Source organism: Alexandromys fortis, unplaced genomic scaffold, assembly GCF_014885135.2.
Source record: "Alexandromys fortis isolate MF-2015 unplaced genomic scaffold, M_Fortis_MF-2015_v1.1 scaffold_10, whole genome shotgun sequence".
Taxonomy (NCBI): domain Eukaryota; kingdom Metazoa; phylum Chordata; class Mammalia; order Rodentia; family Cricetidae; genus Alexandromys; species Alexandromys fortis.
In genome coordinates, this window is record NW_026067895.1 from 8,005,316 (window position 1) to 8,028,170 (window position 22,855).

Below are 22,855 nucleotides of genomic sequence, written 5' to 3' on the forward strand. Positions count from 1 at the left end.
AGATCATACCTCAAGGTCAAGCCTTTGGATTGAAGCAAGCAGTAGTTGATCACTTGTGTTCACACACTGACAAAGCCACTGGAGAAAGAGTGGAGTGTACCCAGGTCAGAGATCAAAGGGAGGCTGTACCCATTTCTCCTATATTCGTAATTACATTATCTGTATAAATTGTCATGCCACGCAGCAGGAACTCAGCATGATTTGGGTAAAGAAAATAACTATAGAGTTATCTCGTGTTAGCTATACAACCTTGAGTGAGAAAGGCATTCTGCCCCACAACTGTAAATGTTTCTCTTTTTTTCCTTTTTTTTAATTTTTTCTATTCAAAAATTTACACTTCCTCACCTCCCCTCCTCCCATTGCCCTCCCGCTCCCCCCCCCACTCATCCTCCTTCCTCTCCCTCCCTCCTTAAGAGAGGGCAGGGAACCCTGCCCTGTGGGAAGTCCAAGGCCCTCCCCCCTACATCCAGGCCTAGGAAGCTTTGCATCAAAATAGACTAGGGTCCCAAAAATCCACTACATGCAGCAGAAACAAGTCCCAGTGCCTTTATCTTTTTCATTTTTCTTTCTAGTTTTTGAGATAGGGTCCCACTACATAGCTGATTCTGGCCATGAACTCCCAATCCTCCTGCTCCACTTCCTGAGTACTCGAATGGCAGCTGTGTACAACCACACCTGGCTAAGATCAGCGTGTTTCTTACAGAGCTGGGAGGAAGAGCCATGTAAAGTTCCGGTGGAGGTGGATGCTTACCGTCCCTTCCACAGACGCTTACTGTAGCTCTACCATCTGTGCTTCTGAGGGGCTCAGATGAAAGAAGAACTGAGGTGAATAATTTCTGAAGAATCATCCACTTTTAAAGCTGCCCCCTTTGAATTGGCAAGGCTCAGGGCCAAGTTCTGGGGGGTCTGTGATATGTGGGAAGAAGTCCATGTCACACACCAGAAATGTCTAGAATACGAAGGGTCTCTAAGTCCAGCACTCTGGGTTCCTGGGCAGCTGGGATGTTGGTCGAGTGTCAACCAAACTTTGTAGACTTGAGTGGGGGCCTTAAAAGAGACAGAAAATACCTTTCATCCCAGTCCTTGTGTTCCCATTTTACAGAAGGCTAAGTATGGCCCTGTGCCTTGTATGAATTACAGTTCATTGGCCATACTTCCAAGAGTTTTATCTAGGAAAGAATTCCAAAGTAACATCTTGGCTGAAAAAGGAGGATGTAAGGATTAATTAACAGTGTCTACCATGAGTACTGGATGAGGTAGGAAGGCTGGTTTGCTATGGAGGATTAGACAACAGCATACAGAGTAAGATCTTTTATTGTTCTGGACAGAGACTTTGGGAGGAAAATCCTATTTTTTTCTGTCAGTTTTCTGCTATCCACAGGAGTTTTCTATACTAGCAGATTATGGCAGCACTTGATGAGACCTAGGAGTGAATAGGACAGATACTCAGGCTCTGACCTGGTAATAGACATCAGTTTGCACCTAGAGAAATGCATGGCACTGCATCCTGGTGTCCAGCATCACCATGTTTAGCTGCAGATCTCTGTCCAGCACCTGCATGTGTCAGGTAGTGCCCAGGAGGCTGTGTTCTTCAGCTTGGTGAACAAGAGAGACAAGAATTCTGATCTCGGGGCTTATATTCTTGGAAGGATGCTGGTGACCCTTGTTTCAGGCTAGGTTCTACCTATTTCAGCGATGGAAACTGAACTCAATGTCCTATTTATGCTAGTTAAGTACTCTTTTCATAAGCTATAGACTAACCGCCTTATTCACTAATAACGGTTTATGGGGGAGGGGTAGTTCCAACCACTGGGATGCTGTTCCACAACCTATGGGAGTAGCTTTTCTCCTTGCCCACACACTCTTGCCAGACTGTGACTAGCCCATCGGTGCGTTCCATAGCGCAATTGTCCATTTCTACCTCTGAATGCCTCATTAATGGGAACTGGCGTTTCCAGTTTCTTCCCTGTGATGTGTCAGTGTGACCCACATAGACAAAGCACGGGAGTCCCTTCAAATTTGGCGAGAACTGCACAGCCAAATTCAACACTTATAGCCAAGTTCCCCCTCTGTGCTCACACCTGCCCTATGGCGGCTGCTTCTAGAACTCACTCTCTTTGCTCTCAGGGTTGGTGGCTCTATCCAAGTATTTGACCAGTTCTTCAGACTTGTATCCATCCCCCTGATTGCAATAGTCTGTATTGCAAGTTTCTGAGGCTGCAGTTGGATGGAAGTTCAGCCTTATCAGACTAGACCCTTTAAGTGGTTTCCTTTGGGGAAGGAGGCGAGCAGCTGAATCTTGGACTCCTAAAACTTAGACACGGATTCAGCCTCAGCATCAGGTCAGATGTTATATCAGTGGGTACCACTCCCAATCTTTCTACACCAAGTGCAAAGTGAGAAAAGTAAGAAAGGGGGAGATGGAGTGAGAGCAGCCAGTCCACATAGCCCTCAACCACCGTCCATGCGGGGCATCCCCAGCCACCTATTGGTATCATAGGACCGTCAAAGATAACTCACCATCCTTCCTGAAAACTGCCGCTTGTCAGGTTTGGGAAGTACCCTGTTCAACCCCATGAGTGGTGGACATCTGTGTATTTATTTGAGTTATTGGACATTCTAGTTGTGACAAATACCCAGAACAAGGGAGTCATTCATAGCCCTCATGGAGCAATGCTTGGCACTAACTGCTGCCTATCATACTTACAACATCTTTGCTGATAGTACCAAATAAAGGCTGCCCCTTAACTATTCACTTTTATTGCCATTATCACTGTCACGAGGAACGTCTAACTCATTCATGCTGCCCTTCTTGCCGTAGATGGCATTCCTCAGACTGTCCTGACATCTACACTGCCAGTCTGAACCAACTTAGTAGGAGCACAGCAGTTCATGCATGGATGCTCAAGAGATTTCTCCACTCAGACAGCAAACACTGACTCTCCTGGGGCGCATATGAACACGCCATGTGTATGGCTGAGCAAAGAGGAGGGTAACCTTGAAGAGCAACGCCTCACTGGGAATCTCGCATATGGGACAAACAAGTAATTGGGCAGTGGCCACAGTGTGAGAGCTATGAGAGAAACAGCGAGAGTGTTTGGGAATTGAAGTATATGATTAGCCTAATCCGGGCTAAAAGGGTAGACCATAGGCTGCGAAGCGCACACTAAAGAGAAGACATGAGCCCTGGGTGAGCTTGGGAGCGGCACCAAGCTGTCAACAGGTCTTATGGAGGCAACAGAACCAATGTGGCTCAAAATCAGGAAGTCAGAGGGAGACTGGATTTCTAGGAACTGCAGGAAATTTGGTCCAGCCTGTGCCCATAGGGAGAAGTGAGAAGAGATAGCCCTGGGGAGCCGCCTGCCGAATTTGGACATCACCTGGAGGTGAATTTCCTTCCAGGACCCTCTGACAGGGCTGTCTTGGGTGGTTAGTGCTACAAATGTCAATAACAAGATTCTGCCTTCTAGAAAACATCCAATTATCCAATTATCCGGCAGATAGAGCCAAAGGGAGTGCTTTGGCCTTCTTATCCTAGCCATAAAATCAGGATCTTGGTTGCCTGATGCTAATAAAACCTTTGCTGGCTGCTAAAGTATTTTGATTAAAAAAAAAAAAATCAAGCGACTTTTCCAGCCTAACTAAAGCTCGGTTACTCAACCTCTAAAGCAAGTAACAAGGAAGGCTAAGAGCAAATGCCATGCCTATGACTCCAGCGGCTTCTGGTTCAATTCTGGGTGTTAGTAGTGTTTCTAGCTGCTAGGTGAGCCCTGGGTATTTAGAGCTGAGAACCTGCAGAGTGCAATGCCTGGCAGAAGGAGTTCTGGAAAAGAAATGGGCCCCCTTTCTGCACCCCTCAAGCCCTATAGATTCCCACGCCACCCCTTCTTCCAGCTGCTCAGCTGCAGCCTGTAGGCGCTGCTGAGGCCTCCTGATGGGCTCTTACCCACTGCTTACGGAGGCATGGTCACACTGTTCTAACGGCTGCACTGCAAGGGCTAGCTCACCTACCCCCTAGTTCTTACAAGCATCTTCTGGCTCTGTGAGGGTTTGAATGAGAACGGCCCCCATGGGCTCATATATGTGAATGTTTGGGTCCCTGCTGGTGGACAGGGTTGTGGCCCTGTTGGAGGAGGTGTGTCACTGGGGGTGGGCTTTGAGCTCATTCTTTCTCTTTCTCTGCCTGCTGTCTGTGAATCAGGTGTGAGCTCTTAGCTACTACTCAGGCTATGCTGTCTGCCTGTTGCCATGATTCCCACCATGATGGTCATGGACTAACCCTCTGAAACTGTAAGCTAGTCACCCCCCTCTCCCAATGCTTTCTTTTATAAGGTGCCTTGGTCACCGCATCTCTTCACAGCAATACAACAGTAGCAAAGACAGACTCTATGAGCTAACTTTACAGGGCCATAAAGCATTATGAGGTCTCCCCCTCCCCCACTCACCTGGAAACTCCAAGCTGGCCTCATTAGCACATTATTTCCGCTCACCCAGTCCCACACACTGCCTTCCTCCTGGTTCCCACCTCCGCATCTCCCTGAACACCGCCTTTGCCATGTAGTTGCTGCAGTTAGGTTGTATGCCTTGTCCCTGAAATGCATGACTTGGAATGAAAATGTAGCTGGTTTGCTATTTAAAGGCAAGTAGCTCTGGGCTCTGGGGTCCCTCCCTGTCACCCCACTCCCTATTATCCTCCTCATCCATCAGGGGCACCAAGTGACAAAGCTCTCTTGGGGCTTCCCGGGGTGCTGCCCTGGACTGTTCCTTCTGTACTGAGACAGCAAATCGTTGGCTGGGGTGGTGGATTGTTTCCCACAGCAATTAACAGCTGCCCTGGTGTTAATTTCCAATCAATAGCCTGCCATGCTCAACTCCAAGCTGTCCGCTGGAGGCCTCTACAGCGCATTTTGAAAGTAACTTGCCAGGAGGTAGGACTCTGGCCCTGGTTCTTCCAAAAGCCCTCACCATGCACTTTAGGAACACCAAATACCCCCTCACCACTGCCAGGGGCCAAGGGACTGAGGGACCAGGCAGGTGGCTCTAGACACCTTTTGCAGTCTGATGACAGATTGAGGACACAGGTGGAACTGCCTCTCCTCAAGAGTGGTGGCCCTTTGAATATTCATGAAGCTCTCATTTTCCAATTTTGGCTTGTTTTTTTAAACTTTCTGCTGTTTGAGGTGGCTGTATTTTTTCTTCCATTAAACCCCTCATTTAAATGTCTACCTCTCATTCTTTCTCTCTCTCTCGTGTGAATCAAATTGCCTTGGTTTCTCATTTTTTGACTGTGTTGCTTCCTCCAGCCCCCTGTGGACAGAATGAGACCCGAGAAGATGGCAAGACAATCCAGCTACCTCCATGCAAGACAGGAGCATGGATTGTGCCGGCCATCATGGCCTGCTATCTCCTGGTGGCAAACATCCTTCTGGTCAACCTCCTGATTGCTGTCTTCAAGTGAGTGGCCATTCTTGAGGCAGACAGGTGGATGGATGGGCAGCATGGATGGATGGAGGGAGCTGATATTTCAAAAAGTAATGATTTTGTTTTTGTCTTGTGACTGACTCTCTGATCTGTTTCAGCAATACATTTTTTGAGGTAAAGTCGATATCCAACCAAGTATGGAAATTTCAGAGGTACCAACTCATCATGACGTTCCACGAGAGGCCGGTTCTGCCCCCACCGCTCATCATCTTCAGCCACATGACCATGATATTCCAACATGTGTGTTGCCGGTGGAGGAAACACGAGAGTGACCCAGATGAAAGAGACTACGGCCTGAGTGAGCGGCAAGCTGGCACCTGCAGCTGGAAGTTCCCAGCAGTTCCCATAGGCAGTCAGGCAGGATCCATGCCCTGCTTGGTTCTCCTGCCTCCTGCCTATTTAGGGGAGTGGGAATGGGACCTACTCCATGAGATACATGACAAAAGGAATACAGCATAGCATGAGCAGAAGCCACAATTCTTAGCCACTTCTTACTAAGGAAAAAACCACTCTCCAATAGAGTTAGCCACCTTTATACACTCTTGCTTTCCAAAGATCCCATAGCAAATCAGCCACATTGCTCTGCACCAAGTGTTATATTAGATAGCATTTTTAAACAGTATGGCTGGAGTTTTTATTCCTCCATGCTCATTTCTGGGACTGTCACTATCCCAGATCTTAAATGTTTTCTCCGCTTTCAGCATCGTACCTATATGATTTTGTGGAGACAACAAACCTTGCTTTCGAAGGACAGACCAATAGCCTCTCTACCACCCACCACCCACCTCTAGCCTGGCGTTTCTGAAGGGAAGTTTGGATGGTATTTGGGCTGGAAGAGTTCCTCACTGTGTAAGAATGTGTGACATATTACAGGAGACTTAACATCTCCATCTCTGCATATTAAGTACCAGCGGCTCCTGCAGGTTCCTAAATGCCCCCTGGGCACCAACTCTCAGGAGCCATTGGAAAAGCAATGACTTATAAACAATCTGCTGTGCTTTTTCCAAATGGGTTAAGTCTACATCGACATTAAATCCCACAAGCAAGCGCCTCTAGCATGATGGTCCAGGAATCTACCTCCATCCGTGGGATACCAATACACCATGGTTTAAAACCAGAGCCCATTAGTGAACTGTTTCTCTAAGCCCCTAACAAAGCAAACTTCTTTCTAGATATTCAAGCCAGACAGTCAGAAAGACATGGCAATTCCATTTCCATTCCCTTCTGAAATACAAGTTTAGGCAAACAGAAAGCTGGGGTGCTTGAAACATGCTAGGCAAGGAACGATGTAAGAATATTGCGCTGGAGTCGAGTGGGAGAGAAGAGGAAGGAGGGGAAAATAGTCAGAATGTAAAATAAATTAATTATAATAATAAATAATATTGTGCTGGGGGTCACCTCAGGCCTCCAAGTCAATTTCAATAAAGCATGAACACTTGTGGAAGGAAATTCTGCTTAGTGAGTGAGCACAAGATGATTGGAGATACCGTACCTGACAGAGGACTGTGTGAGGGATTTTCATCATCATTGGCACCAAATACCTAACAAAAGAACCTTAAAGGAGAGGCTTTCTTTTTTTTTTTTTTATTTTCGAGACAGGGTTTCTCCGTAGCTTTTGGTTCCTGTCCTGTAACTAGCTTTTGTAGACCAGGCTGGCCTCGAACTCACAGAGATCCGCCTGCCTCTGCCTCCCGAGTGCTGGGATTAAAGGTGTGTGCCACCACTGCCTGGCCAAGGAGAGGCTTTCTATTTTCACAGTTTCGAGAGAAGGAGTTCAGTAAGGGAGGAAGGCCTGGCAGTGATGGGTCTCCATAGTGGCAGGGGTTCGAGGGACGTGCAGCTCCTCGTACCTTGGGAGATCAGAAAGCCGGAAAAACTAAACAGGCACCAAGGCGAGGCTATGAACCTTAAAGATGCATCCCAATAACCGAGACATAGTTTATATACTGCAAAAACATTACTCCCCTCTAAGGACCAACTATTCAAACACATGAGTCTGAGAGGGGTATTTCTTGTTCAAACCACAGCTGAGGCAGTCCAGAGACCTATTTCTTCTTCAGAACCCATTTCATAGGTCCAAGGATACTGAGAAGCTCCACCAAACTCTATATGTGATCTGTTTTGTGCTTCACGGCATATCCCTCATTATCTCGCTATATAAATCAGGCTAGCACCATCCTGGTAGCAATTCACTGCATTCTCCCAAGTTCTGAGTTTCAAGGCAGGTAAAAACCACCCCCAGCCATATACGTGGTTTTCTTATTTTCAGCCAGAATAGCACTGAATGTGTCACCGGGTCTCTGGACATGCAGCAGGGAGGAGCAGGTGACAGACTTCTCAGAGACGGCCTTCCCAGAAGGACGCTCTTGAGAATGTGGCAGGATGAGAAGAGCAAAGAGCAGAGAGGCAGGCCGCGCATGCGCCTACCCATCAGGGAAGAAGGAAACTCTCCCATCCGTCTGTAGCTCTCGCTAAACCATCCCAGAGCCCTACCAAGTTCTAATTGAGTCTCAGAAAGAGAAAACTTAGAGTTATAGGGTAAAATCTGACATGGTAATAGTTTTGTTTTGTTTTTTTTAAAAAAAAAGAAGTATATTTTATTTTTTGAAAAAGAGCAGCATGGGGACTGGAGTTTGATTCCGTCAGTAAAATGCTTTTTATACAAGCATGACACCCTGAATCTGGGTCCACAGCATGCATATAAATGCCAGGCACAGAGACAGCAGCAGTACCTGTAAAACACACACACACACACACACATACATACACACACATGGGGGGGGGAGGTCAAATGAGGCATTTATAGGGTGCCAAGTAAGTTCTGGGTCAACTCCTTTGGATCTCAGAAATATCCTTACCAGAGGGCATCATGGCTCCTTGAGATCAGAGAGGGAATCTACACACAATCTCTCTTCTTTTTGACCCTGATGCTCATGGTTCTGTGTGGTTTTATGACCACATTTCAGTGTCCCTACCTGGCACAGCAGTCCCTCACCTTACGAGCCTACCATATTGAAGAAATGCAGCCTGACTTCCAGTGATTTCTATAGTCCCGGCAGCTTTTACACCCATGTTTTACAGACCCTGGCAAGTTCCAGGCGATGCATCTAGGCAAGCAAGAGCAATTTGGGGCAACAAGGCCATGGAGCTGGAATTCAGCCCTCCTAACATTTGCATCAATCCCTGCAACATCTCCGGGGTCCAGGATGAGAAAGACTTCCTGATTTGGGAAATATCCACAGAAACCCTCTTGCCCTAACCCTGTTCCAGAAACCATTTTAAGGCTCGCAGTTCCTCCAGACTTCTTTTGTTGCTGTAGCATTGATGTAGACGGTTACCCTCTATTAGAAAACCAGAATAACAATAGCACAAATAAGGACAGCTCCCTTTTCTTACTTCCAGAGAGTGAAGGAATGGTCCAAAACTCAGCATGGCTCACTGAGAACAAAGACACAAACTCCGTCTAGTTTTGAGCTCAGTGTTTCCTTCTGCATGATTTTGTTTTCAAGGTCACAGAACAGTCACCGGGCCTCCAGTCATCAAATGTTTATGTTGAGGTTAGGAAAAAGAAAGGAAGCTGAAAAAAAAAAAAAGCATAGAAAGAGCAGCCATGTATCTTTAAAAAAAAAAAAATCAGGAGCAAACTCTCTTCTGACATACCATCCGTCTCTGCAATAGACTTCTTGCTCAAAACTAAGTCTTGCAGTTTCTAATAATTTCAAGGGTGACTAGAAATGTATGTATTTGGTTTTCCTGCCTCTGTAACAAGGGAAAAAGACAAGGAGAATGTGGGGTTGCATGAAGATTATTATTCAATTACGTTGGCATGTCACACTCCACAGCCCAGAAAATTCGGAGCCTTTAAGAAACACCCATGCTCCCAGTTGCTTCCTTTCTCTGGCTCTCCTTATGCTTTCAGTCCTGTCGCTTCCTTCATTAAACCAAGCTCCTGTGGTACCCAGGTTTACCCAGGTGCGTTCCAGGGACCACAGTGACTCTGCTGCTCAGGAAGGAGGCCTGTGTTTCAAGAGACCTAATTAGATTTGGATTCTGTGTGGGACTCGGAATAGAATCTGGAAGACGTTCCCCAGCCTGGATTTCTTTAAAGCTGTCATTAGGCCACAGACCAGATGCTGTTGCGGTCCCTGCTCTGTCTCACGGCTCTTTCTCTCCCCCTCCCCCAGAACTCTTCATAACTGATGATGAGCTCAAGAAAGTCCATGATTTCGAAGAGCAGTGTATAGAAGAATATTTCAGAGAGAAGGACGACCGCTTCAACTCATCCAACGACGAGAGAATACGGGTGACGTCAGAAAGGTGTGTTCCCAATGGCAATGGGCTTTTGATCCTACTGCACGTATTGGCTTTGTGGGAGCCTAGGCAGTTTGGATGCTCACCTTAGGAGACCTGGATGGAGGAGGGTGGTCCTTGGACTTCCCACAGGGCAGAGAACCCTGATTGCTCTTTGGGCTGACGAGGGAGGGGGACTTGATTGGGGGAGGGGGAGGGAAAGGGGAGGCGGAGGTGGGGAAGATACAGAAATCTTTAATAAATTAAAAAAAAAAAACAAAGAACAAAAAAAAAAAAAAGAAAGAAAGAAAGGTGTGTTCCCTGGGCCCTGCCTCGCAGAGATGGGTCCTATGGCTGTTCATGGACCAGATGAATCTGTTCTCACATCTCCAAAACACAGACATCTTATTTTTACTGCCCAAGAGAACATGAACCTTCTGAAAGAACAGATTGTTGTCCAATCAGTCCACAGACCAAACTCCTAGAAATATCCTGGGTTTTCCCAGGAGACAGTGAAAGCTTCTGCCTTCACTGAGTGCATTGGTGAGTCTAGGACAGGTCTGGCTTGGACCAAAAACTAGAAAGTTTTGTCCCAGACATAAAGCAAAGAAGGCCCAACCCCACCTGAAGCTCCTCAACAGGTTTCTGCTTCCTTCTATAGACTATTGAGTACTCTCCTCCAGAAGAGAAGAGCCCCATGCTTGGCTTATGTGGGTATTCCGTGTCATCCAGATAGGCAAGAGCATGGGTTCTGTCCACCAGTGAAAATAATGATTGGTATTTTACCAAGAACTACTTTTATTGTTTCTCTTTTATAGAGTAAATCTAAAAACAAAGACGTAAATGCATAATTTTCTACCCAGATTCACTTAGTACTTACCAAAGGGCTTTGAAAGCCAAGCGATCTATATGAAAAATATTCTGTACAAACATGAGTACCTGGGCTCATATCACAAGACAGGCATGGCCTCATGCACACCCGTAACCATGGTGACCATGGTGCTGTCAGGGGTAGAGACAGTAGGATCATTGGGGTTTGCTTAACTTCAAAAATACAAGCTCCAGGTTCATAGAGAGACCCTGCCCCCCCCCAAAAGTAGGCTACAACACACACACACACACACGACAGAATTTTTGATATCTAACAGTTCTAGGTCTTGTGTCTCTCATGTGGCTATAGGCTAATAAAACCATCATTCCAATCTGGTATATTCATAATGCAGCTTGTGGGGCTAGCTTCCAAAAGAACACTCAGAGAGTGTCCCAGAGAACTGGTGTAACCGCACTTTAGCTGTTTATACTATAAAGGCAACCAGAGCAAATGGTAATAGCATAGACGCCATAATAGATCGGTAACTGCAGTCAGTGTGAATGGGACTTCAAAGATTTAGGAGACTCGTTTCTAATTTTCACGAGATGACACTTTGTGTGCCCACATCAAAGATTCTTTATTAACTGTGTAGAAATCACATAAGATGCGATTTTTTTTGGTCCCTTGCTCTTTCCTTAAAGAATGCAGAATATATACATAGATATAATTGCATATGCCAGTGAGCGCTTGTAACCATAGGTCCCAAGCCAACATTAATAAGATTTAAAGCTCTGCACAGGTTTTATCCACATCTGCCACTACAAAACAGAGAGATTTATGATACGCTGTAAAGTAGTTTCCTGGCAAACAGAGGGAGGAACTGAAATTCCAAAGCGCTCTCATTCTGAGGCCTTGGAAAGCTGCTCATGAATGGACATACAGCCGCGTGCTTCCAGAAAATTCTGCCATGTGGGAATATTACCATAGCCGAGACACATTTCCTCAGCGTATGTCTTCGGGCCTTTGAAATGCTTTCTGAATTCAAAAACACATAGGCCTAGGAGGCAAGAAAGGGAAAGGCATCATAAGATTCCAGGAGGGCTTTGCCTTTCTGAGGAACTAGAATGAAGAGGACCGAATGCCAGCACGCATGAGTATATTGCGACCATGTCAACAACTCCTTCTGGGGAACCAAGCGGGGAACCAGAGTCTCCCACTCCATGTCAGCACACCCTGCAGGACTACTCCCTCCCCTGACCTGCCAAGGGTGGCTTCTCAGAGTGTGAGTGAGGTGAGAAGGTGCCAGGGATGCAGAATGAAGGAGAGGCCTCCTGTCTTCTTGGTCCAGGCCTCAAGAATCAGAAAACGCAGCGCCACAAGCCCAGTCCCCATTCTGCTTCTATGGCTTCTACCTGCTTTAGAGTTTAACTGTTGTTATTGTTGGGTTCTTTGCATTTTTAAGAAAACCAAAAAACTAGCATCTTCCAACAATGGAATGGTATGTAAGCACAACAGAAATGTCTCGGGGTGCTTTGGGAGCCTACCAAAAGACTACGGCATCTGTATTGGGTGCCTCAGTATCCTCAAGGATACGTCTGTTCTGAGTGCAGAGGCAGCTGGTATCACCTGCCTTATCCACAGCCTCTTGACAGAGACAGAGAGAGCTGGGAAAGAGGTCTGCACATATGTGTCTGTGAGTAGGCACATTGGTATGGATGCTGATGGCTGCATTTCACTACTGACTGTACACAGTCCGTACAACAGAGAATATTATGTAACTGTACCTTTGTGTTATACAACCTGAGCGCAGGGATCTGAAATCAGAACTAAGAGCTTGTTCTCTTTTCATCGGCATGCGCCACCTCTCATCTTCCCTGTACCCTGTTGTCATGGACTTCATCTGAAATGAACCACTCTCTATCTGGAGATGGGACGGGAAACTAAAGTCAGGTTACTGTCTATATAAGATCGCGGTTTTCACAATGACTTCTTTTCTTTGGGTAACTTAGTCACTGTATGTGTATTCCTTGGGGCCACAATCACTGACTGAAAGTTCTTGGCAGGGTCTGTGTGTGCACGCATATGTGGCGGTCAGTGGACAAGTTGCAGGCATAGGTTCTCTCTTCCACCACGCACATCCAGGGATCAAACTCAGACCAGCAGACTTGGTGGCAAGTGTCTTTACCTATTGCACCGTCTCACTGCTCCCAAACTTTTCAAGAAAAAAAGAAGAAGAAGTTAAAAGGAAGCTGTCTTGTTATAGAACAAACATAAAGTAAATTTGGCTCTAGGTTCTTTTTAGATTTTAGCTTCCACATTAAGCGCCTTGCAGCTAGTTCCATGTTCTCATCAATAGACTATTGAGTGTTAGATGGTTAATCACCCTCAGAGTGGTAGATGGAAATGGGTTAACGTGAGCTCTTCCTGTCTTCTACAGGAGTGCAGAGAAGTGGTGAAAATTGGTTAAGACTAATTCTTGACCAGGTTAGGTGTGCCATGCCTTGAATCCCAGCACTCAAGAGGCAGAAGTAGGCAGTGCCTGCTCTATAAGCAAGTTCCAAGACAGCCAGAGCTATAGAGAGACTCTGTATGTATGTATATGAGGCCCTGAATGTGTATATTTGTGTGAATGTATATATGTATATATGAGTGTTATATGCATATATGCATACACACATATTTGTGTATGTGTGTGTGTATATATATATATGCATGTATTTTTTTTCAGCCCCTTTGCAGCTGGTTTCCAGCTCTAGCTCAATTTTCTTAGGGCTCCCATCAGAACTTTCCTAGTGTACCTGAAGGGCCTCTCCCTCTGTACCCCAGCTTCTTTTTCACTCTCCCTGGGTTCCCAGTCTGGGTCCAGCTGACCTCCCTCCTTAGGCCTCAACCCTCTGACTCTCTCTTGCTCCTTTTCTCTGTGATACGGAACCCTAAGCCATAGGGCAGTAAACAAAGGGGCCCCACAATCCAGGCTATGATGCAGATATTTCTCAGCCCTTAGAGCAGTGTAGGAGTACCCCTGGGAGATAACTCCAGTCTGTGCAACACAGAGACCCCTTTTCAAAATTACTACCAAAACTAAAGAAAATCTCTATTTGATCATTTCCAAAATGTCTTTGGACACAAACGTATTCAGATTCTGTAATCCTAAATTAGGGCAGGAATGTCACTCTCTCCCCTTCAGCCCCTCCCTTTACCCATAACCCCTCCACGTTCTCCCCTTCAGCCCTTCCCTTTACCCATAACCCCTCCACGTTCTCCACTTTAGCCCCTTCCTTTACCTATAACCCCTCCACTTTCTCCACTTCAGCCCCCCACCCTTGATCCAAACCCCCACCCACTGATTCCCTCTTGGAGCAGAGCACAGCTTTGCCATCTTCTAGCCTTACCCTCTAACTCCCCCAGCAGAGGACCTTGACCCAGGTGACTCTTACTCTCTGCTTCTCGGTACAGGGTGGAGAACATGTCCATGAGGTTGGAGGAAGTTAACGAGCGAGAACACTCCATGAAGGCATCGCTCCAGACCGTGGACATCCGGCTGGCTCAGCTGGAGGACCTCATCGGACGCATGGCCACAGCCCTGGAGCGCCTGACTGGTCTGGAGAGGGCGGAATCCAACAAGATCCGCTCAAGGACCTCCTCAGACTGCACAGATGCAGCCTACATCGTCCGCCAGAGCAGCTTCAATAGCCAGGAGGGGAACACCTTCAAACTTCAAGAGAGTATAGACCCTGCAGGTGAGGAGACCATATCCCCAACTTCTCCAACCTTAATGCCCCGTATGCGAAGCCATTCTTTCTATTCGGTCAATGTGAAAGAGAAAGGTGGGCTAGAAAAGCTGGAAAACATTTTCAAAGAAAGGTCCCTGAGCTTACACCGAGCTACTAGCTCCCACTCAGTAGCAAAAGAACCCAAAGCTCCTGCAACCCCTGCAAACACCTTGGCCATTGTTCCGGACTCCAGAAGACCCTCTTCATGCATAGACATCTATGTCTCTGCCATGGATGAGCTGCACTGTGATATAGACCCTCTGGATAGTTCCATGAACATCCTGGGGCTGGGCGAGCCAAGCTTTTCAACTCTAGCGCCTTCCACAGCCCCTTCAAGTAGTGCCTATGCAACCCTCGCACCGACAGACCGACCTCCAAGCAGGAGCATTGATTTTGAAGACCTCACTTCCATGGACACTCGATCTTTTTCTTCAGACTATACCCACCTCCCAGAATGCCAAAACCCCTGGGACACAGACCCTCCAATGTACCACACCATCGAGCGTTCCAAGAGTAGCCGCTACCTAGCAGCCGCGCCCTTTCTCCTAGAAGAGGCCCCCATTGTAAAATCCCATAGCTTTATGTTTTCTCCTTCAAGGAGTTACTATGCTAACTTTGGGGTGCCTGTGAAAACAGCAGAATACACAAGTATTACCGACTGTATTGACACAAGATGTGTCAATGCCCCTCAAGCGATTGCTGACAGAGCCACCTTCCCTGGTGGTCTTGGAGACAAAGCAGAGGACTTATCTTGTTGCCACCCCGAGCGAGAGGCAGAGCTCAGCCATCCTAGCTCTGACAGTGAGGAAAATGAGGCCAGAGGCCGGAGAGCTGCCAATCCGATCTCCTCTCAGGAGGCTGAAAATGCAGACAGAACCCTATCCAACAACATCACAGTTCCCAAGATAGAGCGCGCTAACAGCTACTCAGCAGAGGAGCCAAGTGCGCCATATGCACATACCAGGAAGAGTTTCTCCATCAGTGACAAGCTTGATAGACAGAGGAACACCTCAAGCCTACGAAATCCTTTCCAGAGAAGTAAGTCCTCCAAGCCAGAGGGCCGAGGGGACAGCCTATCCATGAAGAGATTGTCTAGAACATCAGCTTTTCATAGCTTTGAGAGCAAGCACAACTAAACCTTCTTACCGTGTGTTGCAGGAGGCTCGAGAATCCAGCACTAAAACTCTCCCCACGTCCACCTTGTCCCCCCCCCCCACTTCCTTGAGTTATATCCGCTTTACTCTTAGCTGAGCAAAACATTGCCTTGGGAGATGTTAACTCAAAGGTAACCTCTGGGCCACAGGTCAAGCAAGCATTCCGTCTGGCCCAGGGCCAAACACAGGGTTTTCTGGCATGTTCACATTTGTTGGGAAGGGAGGGGAAAAGAGGACGGAAAGGGTTTAGAGATGAATGTGTGTCACCAGGCACCACAGAAAGCCACGAGCTCTGGGGAACGAGCTCAAGCATTCTCCATGCCGGCAGGCATCTTGGGACTTCTGCCCTGTTACCAAGAGTTGAGGAGCCAGGGCTAAAATTACAAAATAAGATAAAAATAGCCAGCATGCAAGATGAGATATTCTAAACTTCCATTCTGTTTTCTTTTCACATTGGTTCCATCACTGGTGACTGATGAAGAACATCCCTTTTATTCAGTATAAGCCGGCAGCAAGCTGTTCTACCTAACGTCCCACATCCTTCTCATGCCAACTCTTCTGTAATTGGTCATTATAAAGAAAAACAAGGTAACAGTCATATATACAGTTCGCCTGTCTCTTATATATTCACTTCTGGTGCCACAACTGTTTATCTCTCTAGAAGAAAATAAGGGAACAGAAATGCCTTTTTTTTTGGTCCTTTTTGTCTTGCAATCGAAATGAAAGAAGAGTTGATATTGAAAGCAAGAGTGATATATGATTTATAATATACCATGGGCAACCAAGTGTATAGTCAAGCAAGCTCAGGACGAATGTAACTAGATAATTTTATATTTTTAAGTTATTTTGTATCTCACCTGTCATCAGTGAATTCACTCATCCAATAATATGTAATATTGAACTTTAAGAAAAACAGCAATGGGAAGAACTCACATTACATTGCCACGTGGGATGTTGTTCTAGTCTCGCCATCCATAGTGTGTCCTGCTGCTGTGTGGCCTTCTTCATTTGCATGTCTCCACTATGTCCTCCGAGCACCTCCAAGATGTAACTGCCAAATTCCCACACCACTCATCACATGACCATTTTGTATTTGAACACATGGTTATACGTGGATATTTTCATACCTAGAATTTAGCCATCGAATCTGGGCTCAGCATAAACTTAATTGGAGTTTCTCAAGGGCTGGTATCTTTTTTATGGAAATGTTCCAAAGTACTTTTGTTTTGTTTTGCTTTTTTTCCAAGACAGGGTTTCTTGTTTGTAACAGCTCTGACTGTCCTGAAACTTACTTTGTAGACCAGGCTGGCCTCAAACTCACAGAGATCTGCCTGCCTCTGCCTCCCTAGTCCTGGGATTAAAGGTTTGTGCCACCACCGCCTGGCCCCAAAGTATTTTTTGAGGAAGTTTAAAAACCATAAATAATCTTAGACTTGACTAGGGGCTTGGCGTCCACCCAAAGCCATCAGTTGCAGGCAGACCATGAATATGTTTATTTACAAAGTTATAAAAAAGGTATAGTAGGCCAAAAGAGAAAGCAAATATAGCTTATGCAGAGTTCTATAGTTTATGCTGTTTATGTATACACACACATGCACAGATACATGTTTATATACAGTAATAAAGCAGACAGAGAAACTTCTTAACAGGCTTGACTTCCTGTCATCTGAAGGTATAGCCAAGATTATTTTTTAATATTGAAGAAGCTTCACTGGAAAAAGTTTCACTGTGCTATTGGACCCACTGCTGAAATTACAATTTTTAGAAAGATCTCTGTCTTTTTAATCTTTTCTTACACTGAACAAGAACTGTCAAGGTGGCTCACCCTTGCCCTCTGCCTCCTCCTGTTTGGAAGCACGCACTATCGTGACATCTCTTTCACTCTGGTTTCTCTGGCAGGAAGCTATTACCACCAAATACAATCCGAATAGATGTGTGATTCCAAGCTAGTTTGTATTACACAGCCTAGGATGGAGGCATAAGTTTCTAAACTAGAATCTAGATTTGAAGTGGAATAAGAAAATCTCAACCACAAAACTTTGGATTCCTATTTGGATCACTGAATATTTTAAAATAATAAAGTCTTTAAGAAAACTAATTTGGAGCCAGGAGTAGTGATGATGCACACACCTGTGATCCCGGTACTTGGAGAGATGAGGCAGGCGGATGAGGAATTCAAAGTCAGCCTCTGCTACACATCAAGGTCAAGGCCAATCTAGACTACATGAGACCCTGTCACGAAAAAGGAAAAAAAGGAAAGAAAACATAAAAAGAAAAATATTCTGAGGCTAGGGCTGGGGCTCACTTCCTTAGCATACTCAAGGCCCTGTGTTCCATACCTAGTGGAGGGGGGAGAGAAGGAGGAAGGGAGAGAGGAGAAACAGAAACATGATTCATGTCCCTGGGCCCAGATGCTCTCTGGTTCTTTTAACTGTAGCGGTATCTCATTTAGTGACATCAAGTCAATCCCTCACAAAACCTCTAGCCTATAGCTATATATATATATATTTTTCAAAGAACCAAGCTTTTCATCCTAAAACAAGTGGCAAGCTCACATACATGTAGAATCAGTTTTCATCCTTGGTATTTCGGTAACACCCAACCTCTTCGTTAAAAACTATGCTGGAGACACATCCTTATTGATCTCTCTCCCAACAGACATGCATTGAATCCGAGAGTAAATCGTTTGACTCTACGCTTCCTTGAGCCATGAGTCCCTGTGAGCACCTCACGGAAGCTTTGAGCCCTGTCACCTCCCCCCCAAATTCACACCCATGTGAAGCTGCAATGTAACTTTCAGGGGTTCATGACTCCCCTGTTTCCACGGTGGCTGATGAAGAGAGAGACCATGTTCATCAGCAGCCAAGCTGAAACAGGCACTATACACTTTTAGACCATTTCCCTGTGATTCTTTGGAAGGCCATGTCTCTGTGCTTCTGTTCCTTAGAGTAGATACGGTTAGCTGGATGTGGTTGGGCCACTTCCATGACTTTGATTAGCAAGGATTCTCAAAGGCAGAGACTGAGGGAATCCATGGAGAAGTCCAAGGAAATGGGTTTGTCATCTGTGACCACAGGGCAGGTGCCAAGCACTGTGGGGCCTGGCTTGGGACCTCACTGGAAGCAAGGGAGAGAAAAAACAAGCCTGAGTGTCTCTGTTGGTTGTGACCACCTGAGAGAAAGAACGTGACCTGGGAAAGGAAACACGTAACAGTCCTGAGCTTTTGTTCTGCATGAAAATTAAGTGCTAGCCTCCTTGGTGAAGTGTGTGGAATCTCTAAGCCAAATGTCAACAACTTCAGACACAAACTGTGTAGGCCTCATAAGCCATCTCTTTCCTGTACGTGTGTGTGTGTGTGTATGTATGTGTGTGTGTGTGTGTGTGTGTTCTTTTCAGTCCCATCTCCTTCCATGTCTGGGTTCTCCGCACCAGTGTGGCATCGATTCTGTGGCCTTGTACAGACTGCTTGTGTTCAGCTCATCCGTCCCACCATGTCCCTGATGGAGGGGACCTTGATTACTTGCCTCGTGAATTAAGCAGCTCACGAGCAGCCGGTCATTGAAGACCATACATACATAAAGTCATAGAGGGCTCAAGGAAGAGATAGCGTATTTAATCGTCTGCTTCATAGGTGCCAACTTTTATATACTGCAATGTGTAATGATTTCTTCTAAATTGCTTGCTTGTTCCTTTTGGGGAAGAAACAATGGATGTTTTTATAAAAAAAATGGCCATATTTTATATTTACAGTTAGAAACGGATAGATTTGAATGGAGTGCTAGAACGCAAGAGGATAGTTGTCGTGGCCAGTTTGTGTTTCTGCAAGTCAAAGGAGGACAGTCGGAGTGCGGCACTTTATAGACCTGGGTGTTTCTTTAAGGTTGAAGCTTCCAGGGCCAGCTAATACTTAGCACTTTGAAAGTTCCCACTTTGAAAACAATATATATATATGCCAGAATAATGAAATGGGGGGAGGGGCACTTGTGAAAACACAAAATGTGTTTCTTCTGAATGTTACAAATGTATTTTCAAATCCGGTTTCTATAGATAACATTATGGTAGATCACTGGATAGTACGTTTCTTTTCGTCTTCCTGCAGCTGTACAGTCTAATCTCCCTGGGTGTTTTGGGCTGTTTGATTTCCTTAAAGATAATATTATCCAGTTATCCATCATGCTCTATCTATAGGCTCTGCCATGTGACATGTTGGGCGATGCTGTATTATAAAACACATGTAAACCTATCTGTAACCTGTGTTTAACCCAGCATAGTTGTAGCATGTGGTTGAATTAATGAACGTCACAGGACCGCTTTCTACTCATTCATAAATCTGTAACATTCAATAAAGAAGCACATGTGCAAGGATTGATGACGTTCCCATTTCCGGTTATTTGGCAGCTTCTGGCAATGGGCGTTTTTGTTCCTGGTCTTCATTATGTTGCCCATACTCCTCGGACTACTGTAAAATGTTTGTGTAAGCTGATGGCCATCCTCTACCAGGTCCCGCTTGCTGTGAGAGGCAGGGTATGGCTGTGCGATGGACAAGCTGGCATGTTATTGCAAAATACTATATAACCAATGAACTTAAATCTTTTAAACTCCAGTTGAATCGGCTGTTTGTTTACGTCTGCGGACCCCGTGTGGAAGCCGTGTACAGTATGTGATGAATACCTTCATTCAGTAGCGCTGTCTGTTCTAGATAAAGTGATGCCAACGTTTAGGCGGCTGTATACTTGGCCTAGATGTTGCGTTCAACCCGCTAATCCTTCCAATAGCGATGTGGCTTGACTGAAGTACCCCCTCTCCAGACTAAGTCTTAATGTTGTGCCAGCACAACGCACGCTGTGCTTTATGCACCAGTCTTGACTCTGTTTAGCGCACTTTAATCTTTTACTCTTGACTGCTGCAGTGCTTAAAACAGTTAGGGGCCCAGGCAAACTGTTGGGCTTCTTTAACTGCGGCTTCTTTCTGGTTTCAGAAATTAAACCAAGTAACCAAGGCTTCCTTTTGTTTCAAGTTTGTACAGCTCTGAACAAATAATATAGCTAGAGTATCCCCTGCAAGTCGCAATAGCTAGGGCCCCAGAGATGACAAAGCAGCACCACTCTGGAGTCCCAAGGTCTAGGTGCCGGGGCATCTGTGGCATGAAAGACATGCCTTGGATTCTTTAGGGCTTCCTGGGTGCAAATTGCTCAACCGGAGATGAAAGCCAAGGGTCCATGGTGGCAGGACAGGAATGCATGGACGCGATGGGTGAATGGTCCCGCGCTAGTGGACGAGGACCCCCCCTTCTTGTCCTGTGCCTTTTACACCTGTGTGGGAGCTGGGTCCAGAGGTGGGAACGGGCGATTGCTTGATCATCAGGTGACTCCAAAGAGTTTATTCTTTAAAGAACTCGCAGTTCCATGGTTACAAGCCATTCAACATCTGGAAAGGGATGGATCCAACTTGCACAGTCAAAATGCTCCCAAAATAAGCAGGGAAACCTTTTCTCTCCACCAGCTTTGCCCTGTGCTGTCTCTTGTATCTACAAGTCAAGCATTCTGTCTCTCAGATTAGAGTCAATAAAAGAAGGGGTTGGCTCTGATTAAAGAAGAACAACTCTTTCTTTTCTTTTTCAAATTAATTGCAGAGTGTTAATGTCGCCTTTGCTCTCGTGATCTCTTTGCACTGATTACCCCTAATAAAAACCAAGATGTTCCGATTTCTGTGTGTCGTCTAAGAGGGGATGGAGGTGACCAAGTCACCCCGATTAATCAAAAGAAGCGGTTTGTTTCCTAACTTTCCTGGAATAACTGGCAACCTCTGCTGGCAGCACATGGATCCCTGCACTGGCAGTGGGTTTGGAAACTGAAACAATGGACATCTATGTAGATGCCCATAGACTCTGGTGGGCATCAGTGCCAGCCATGACTCCAGCCCCTGGGGGGAGGCAGATTCCTGAGGAATGTGAGGCACAGGGTGAAATCAGCCTTGGGCCTGGGGTTGCAGCCTTTTTTTTTTTTTTTTTTAGACCCTTTTCTTTCCTTTTCCTTAGTCTAAAGCTAGCTCCTTTTTTTTTTCTATGTGTGTGAGACCAACAGACTCATCCATTACCTCATATGGACCCCCAAACAGTAACCCCAAACACTGACTACATGGGAAAAGCCAGATGTTCTGAATTTGTCCTGGGTCTGGTTTCCCAGCTGACTTCACCTCCTCCCTCCACCCAAGTTCCTAACGTGGCTACTGTGCCATCTGTCCCGTCTGAATCTGAATCGCCTGTCTGAATCCTGCAAGGCTCTCTATATCTCTACCCAGTCACCTGCCTCTCCATGAAGGGATGACAAATTCAATCCAAGACCCAGATCTAGAACACAAAAGAATGGGCCTAGGAAAGACAATGCAAGCAAAATCTGTTGACCATGAAAACATGTATGTCCCAACAGAAAGATTCAGATGTGGGCTTTCAAGCCCTGTGCTAGCCTCCCAGGTGTCTGCATCAGGATTCTCAATGGCCATGTCAGGGGGCCTCTGATTTGAAGCCAAGCGGGGTCTGATCCATGACTCTCACACAGAGAGCAAACACATCAAATACACTCAAGAACTTCAAGTTGGGAGAAGCAGCTCACCCTATTTGGGGTGACTCGTAGATGACATCCATGTCCGTGGAGAGCATGTTTTACTGGATCCAAACACAGGACCAGTGTGAGGGAGACTGTGAGGAAGGATGTTGTAGCATGTGAAGACTTAACCTGCTTCCTGTCACTGGAGGTATCTCACCTGAGTTTCTCTTGCTGCTACCACTGTGGAAGTCAGTCCGTGTAGTCAGTACCCTACACTCACAGCCATTTCATAATGTACCACATAGACTGTCACTTGTAAATGAGTTAATTATAGTTTACAATGGGGGGAATTATTCAGACACCATTTTTTAAATGAATTCCTATAAATACAATGATTTTCAAGTTGGGTTTACTAAACATACATACATCTTTTCTTCCTTTCATGTATGATAGAAAGAGGTTTGCCTACCTACTGATACTGGATATATATATATAAATCCAGAGGCATTGTTCTTTTTTAACGGTCTGTTATTGGATTCACAATGCACTTTGAGCTTGTCTGTTTAGATCTATAATTTGAAGCAGAAGTTGGCAGATGCTACGGGCAACGAACTTTCTGGAATTTCTGTAACAATTGTTTTGCAATAAAAAAAAAATACAAATGGTTTAAAACACGACTCAGACTTCCTTGTACATTTATGTGTCTCTACCTGCTCGTCACCATTCCCAGGCTAAAGCTCCTGGTGATTGCTAGGGAGTCACTGCCCGGAGCTGTAGGAATTACTCATTTTGGAAAAACAG

The 22,855-nt window shown here is 45.8% G+C and overlaps 1 protein-coding gene across 9 annotated transcripts in view; it reads left to right on the top strand.

The window, feature by feature from the left end:
- Positions 1-22,602, top strand: part of Trpm3 (transient receptor potential cation channel subfamily M member 3) — a 281,511-nt gene extending 258,909 nt beyond the window's left edge. For 7 of the 9 annotated variants that reach the window (XM_050159348.1, XM_050159357.1, XM_050159377.1 and 4 more), the window contains 4 exons: positions 5,304-5,454; positions 5,580-5,779; positions 9,666-9,798; positions 14,039-22,602. In XM_050159348.1, coding sequence (XP_050015305.1) covers positions 5,304-5,454; positions 5,580-5,779; positions 9,666-9,798; positions 14,039-15,491 — 1,937 coding nt within the window. In that variant the 3' untranslated portion in view covers positions 15,492-22,602. The remainder of the gene's footprint in view (positions 1-5,303; positions 5,455-5,579; positions 5,780-9,665; positions 9,799-14,038) is intronic. The other 2 variants (XR_007594808.1, XM_050159396.1) reach the window with 2 other exon arrangements.
- The last annotated feature ends 253 nt before the right edge of the window (positions 22,603-22,855 follow it).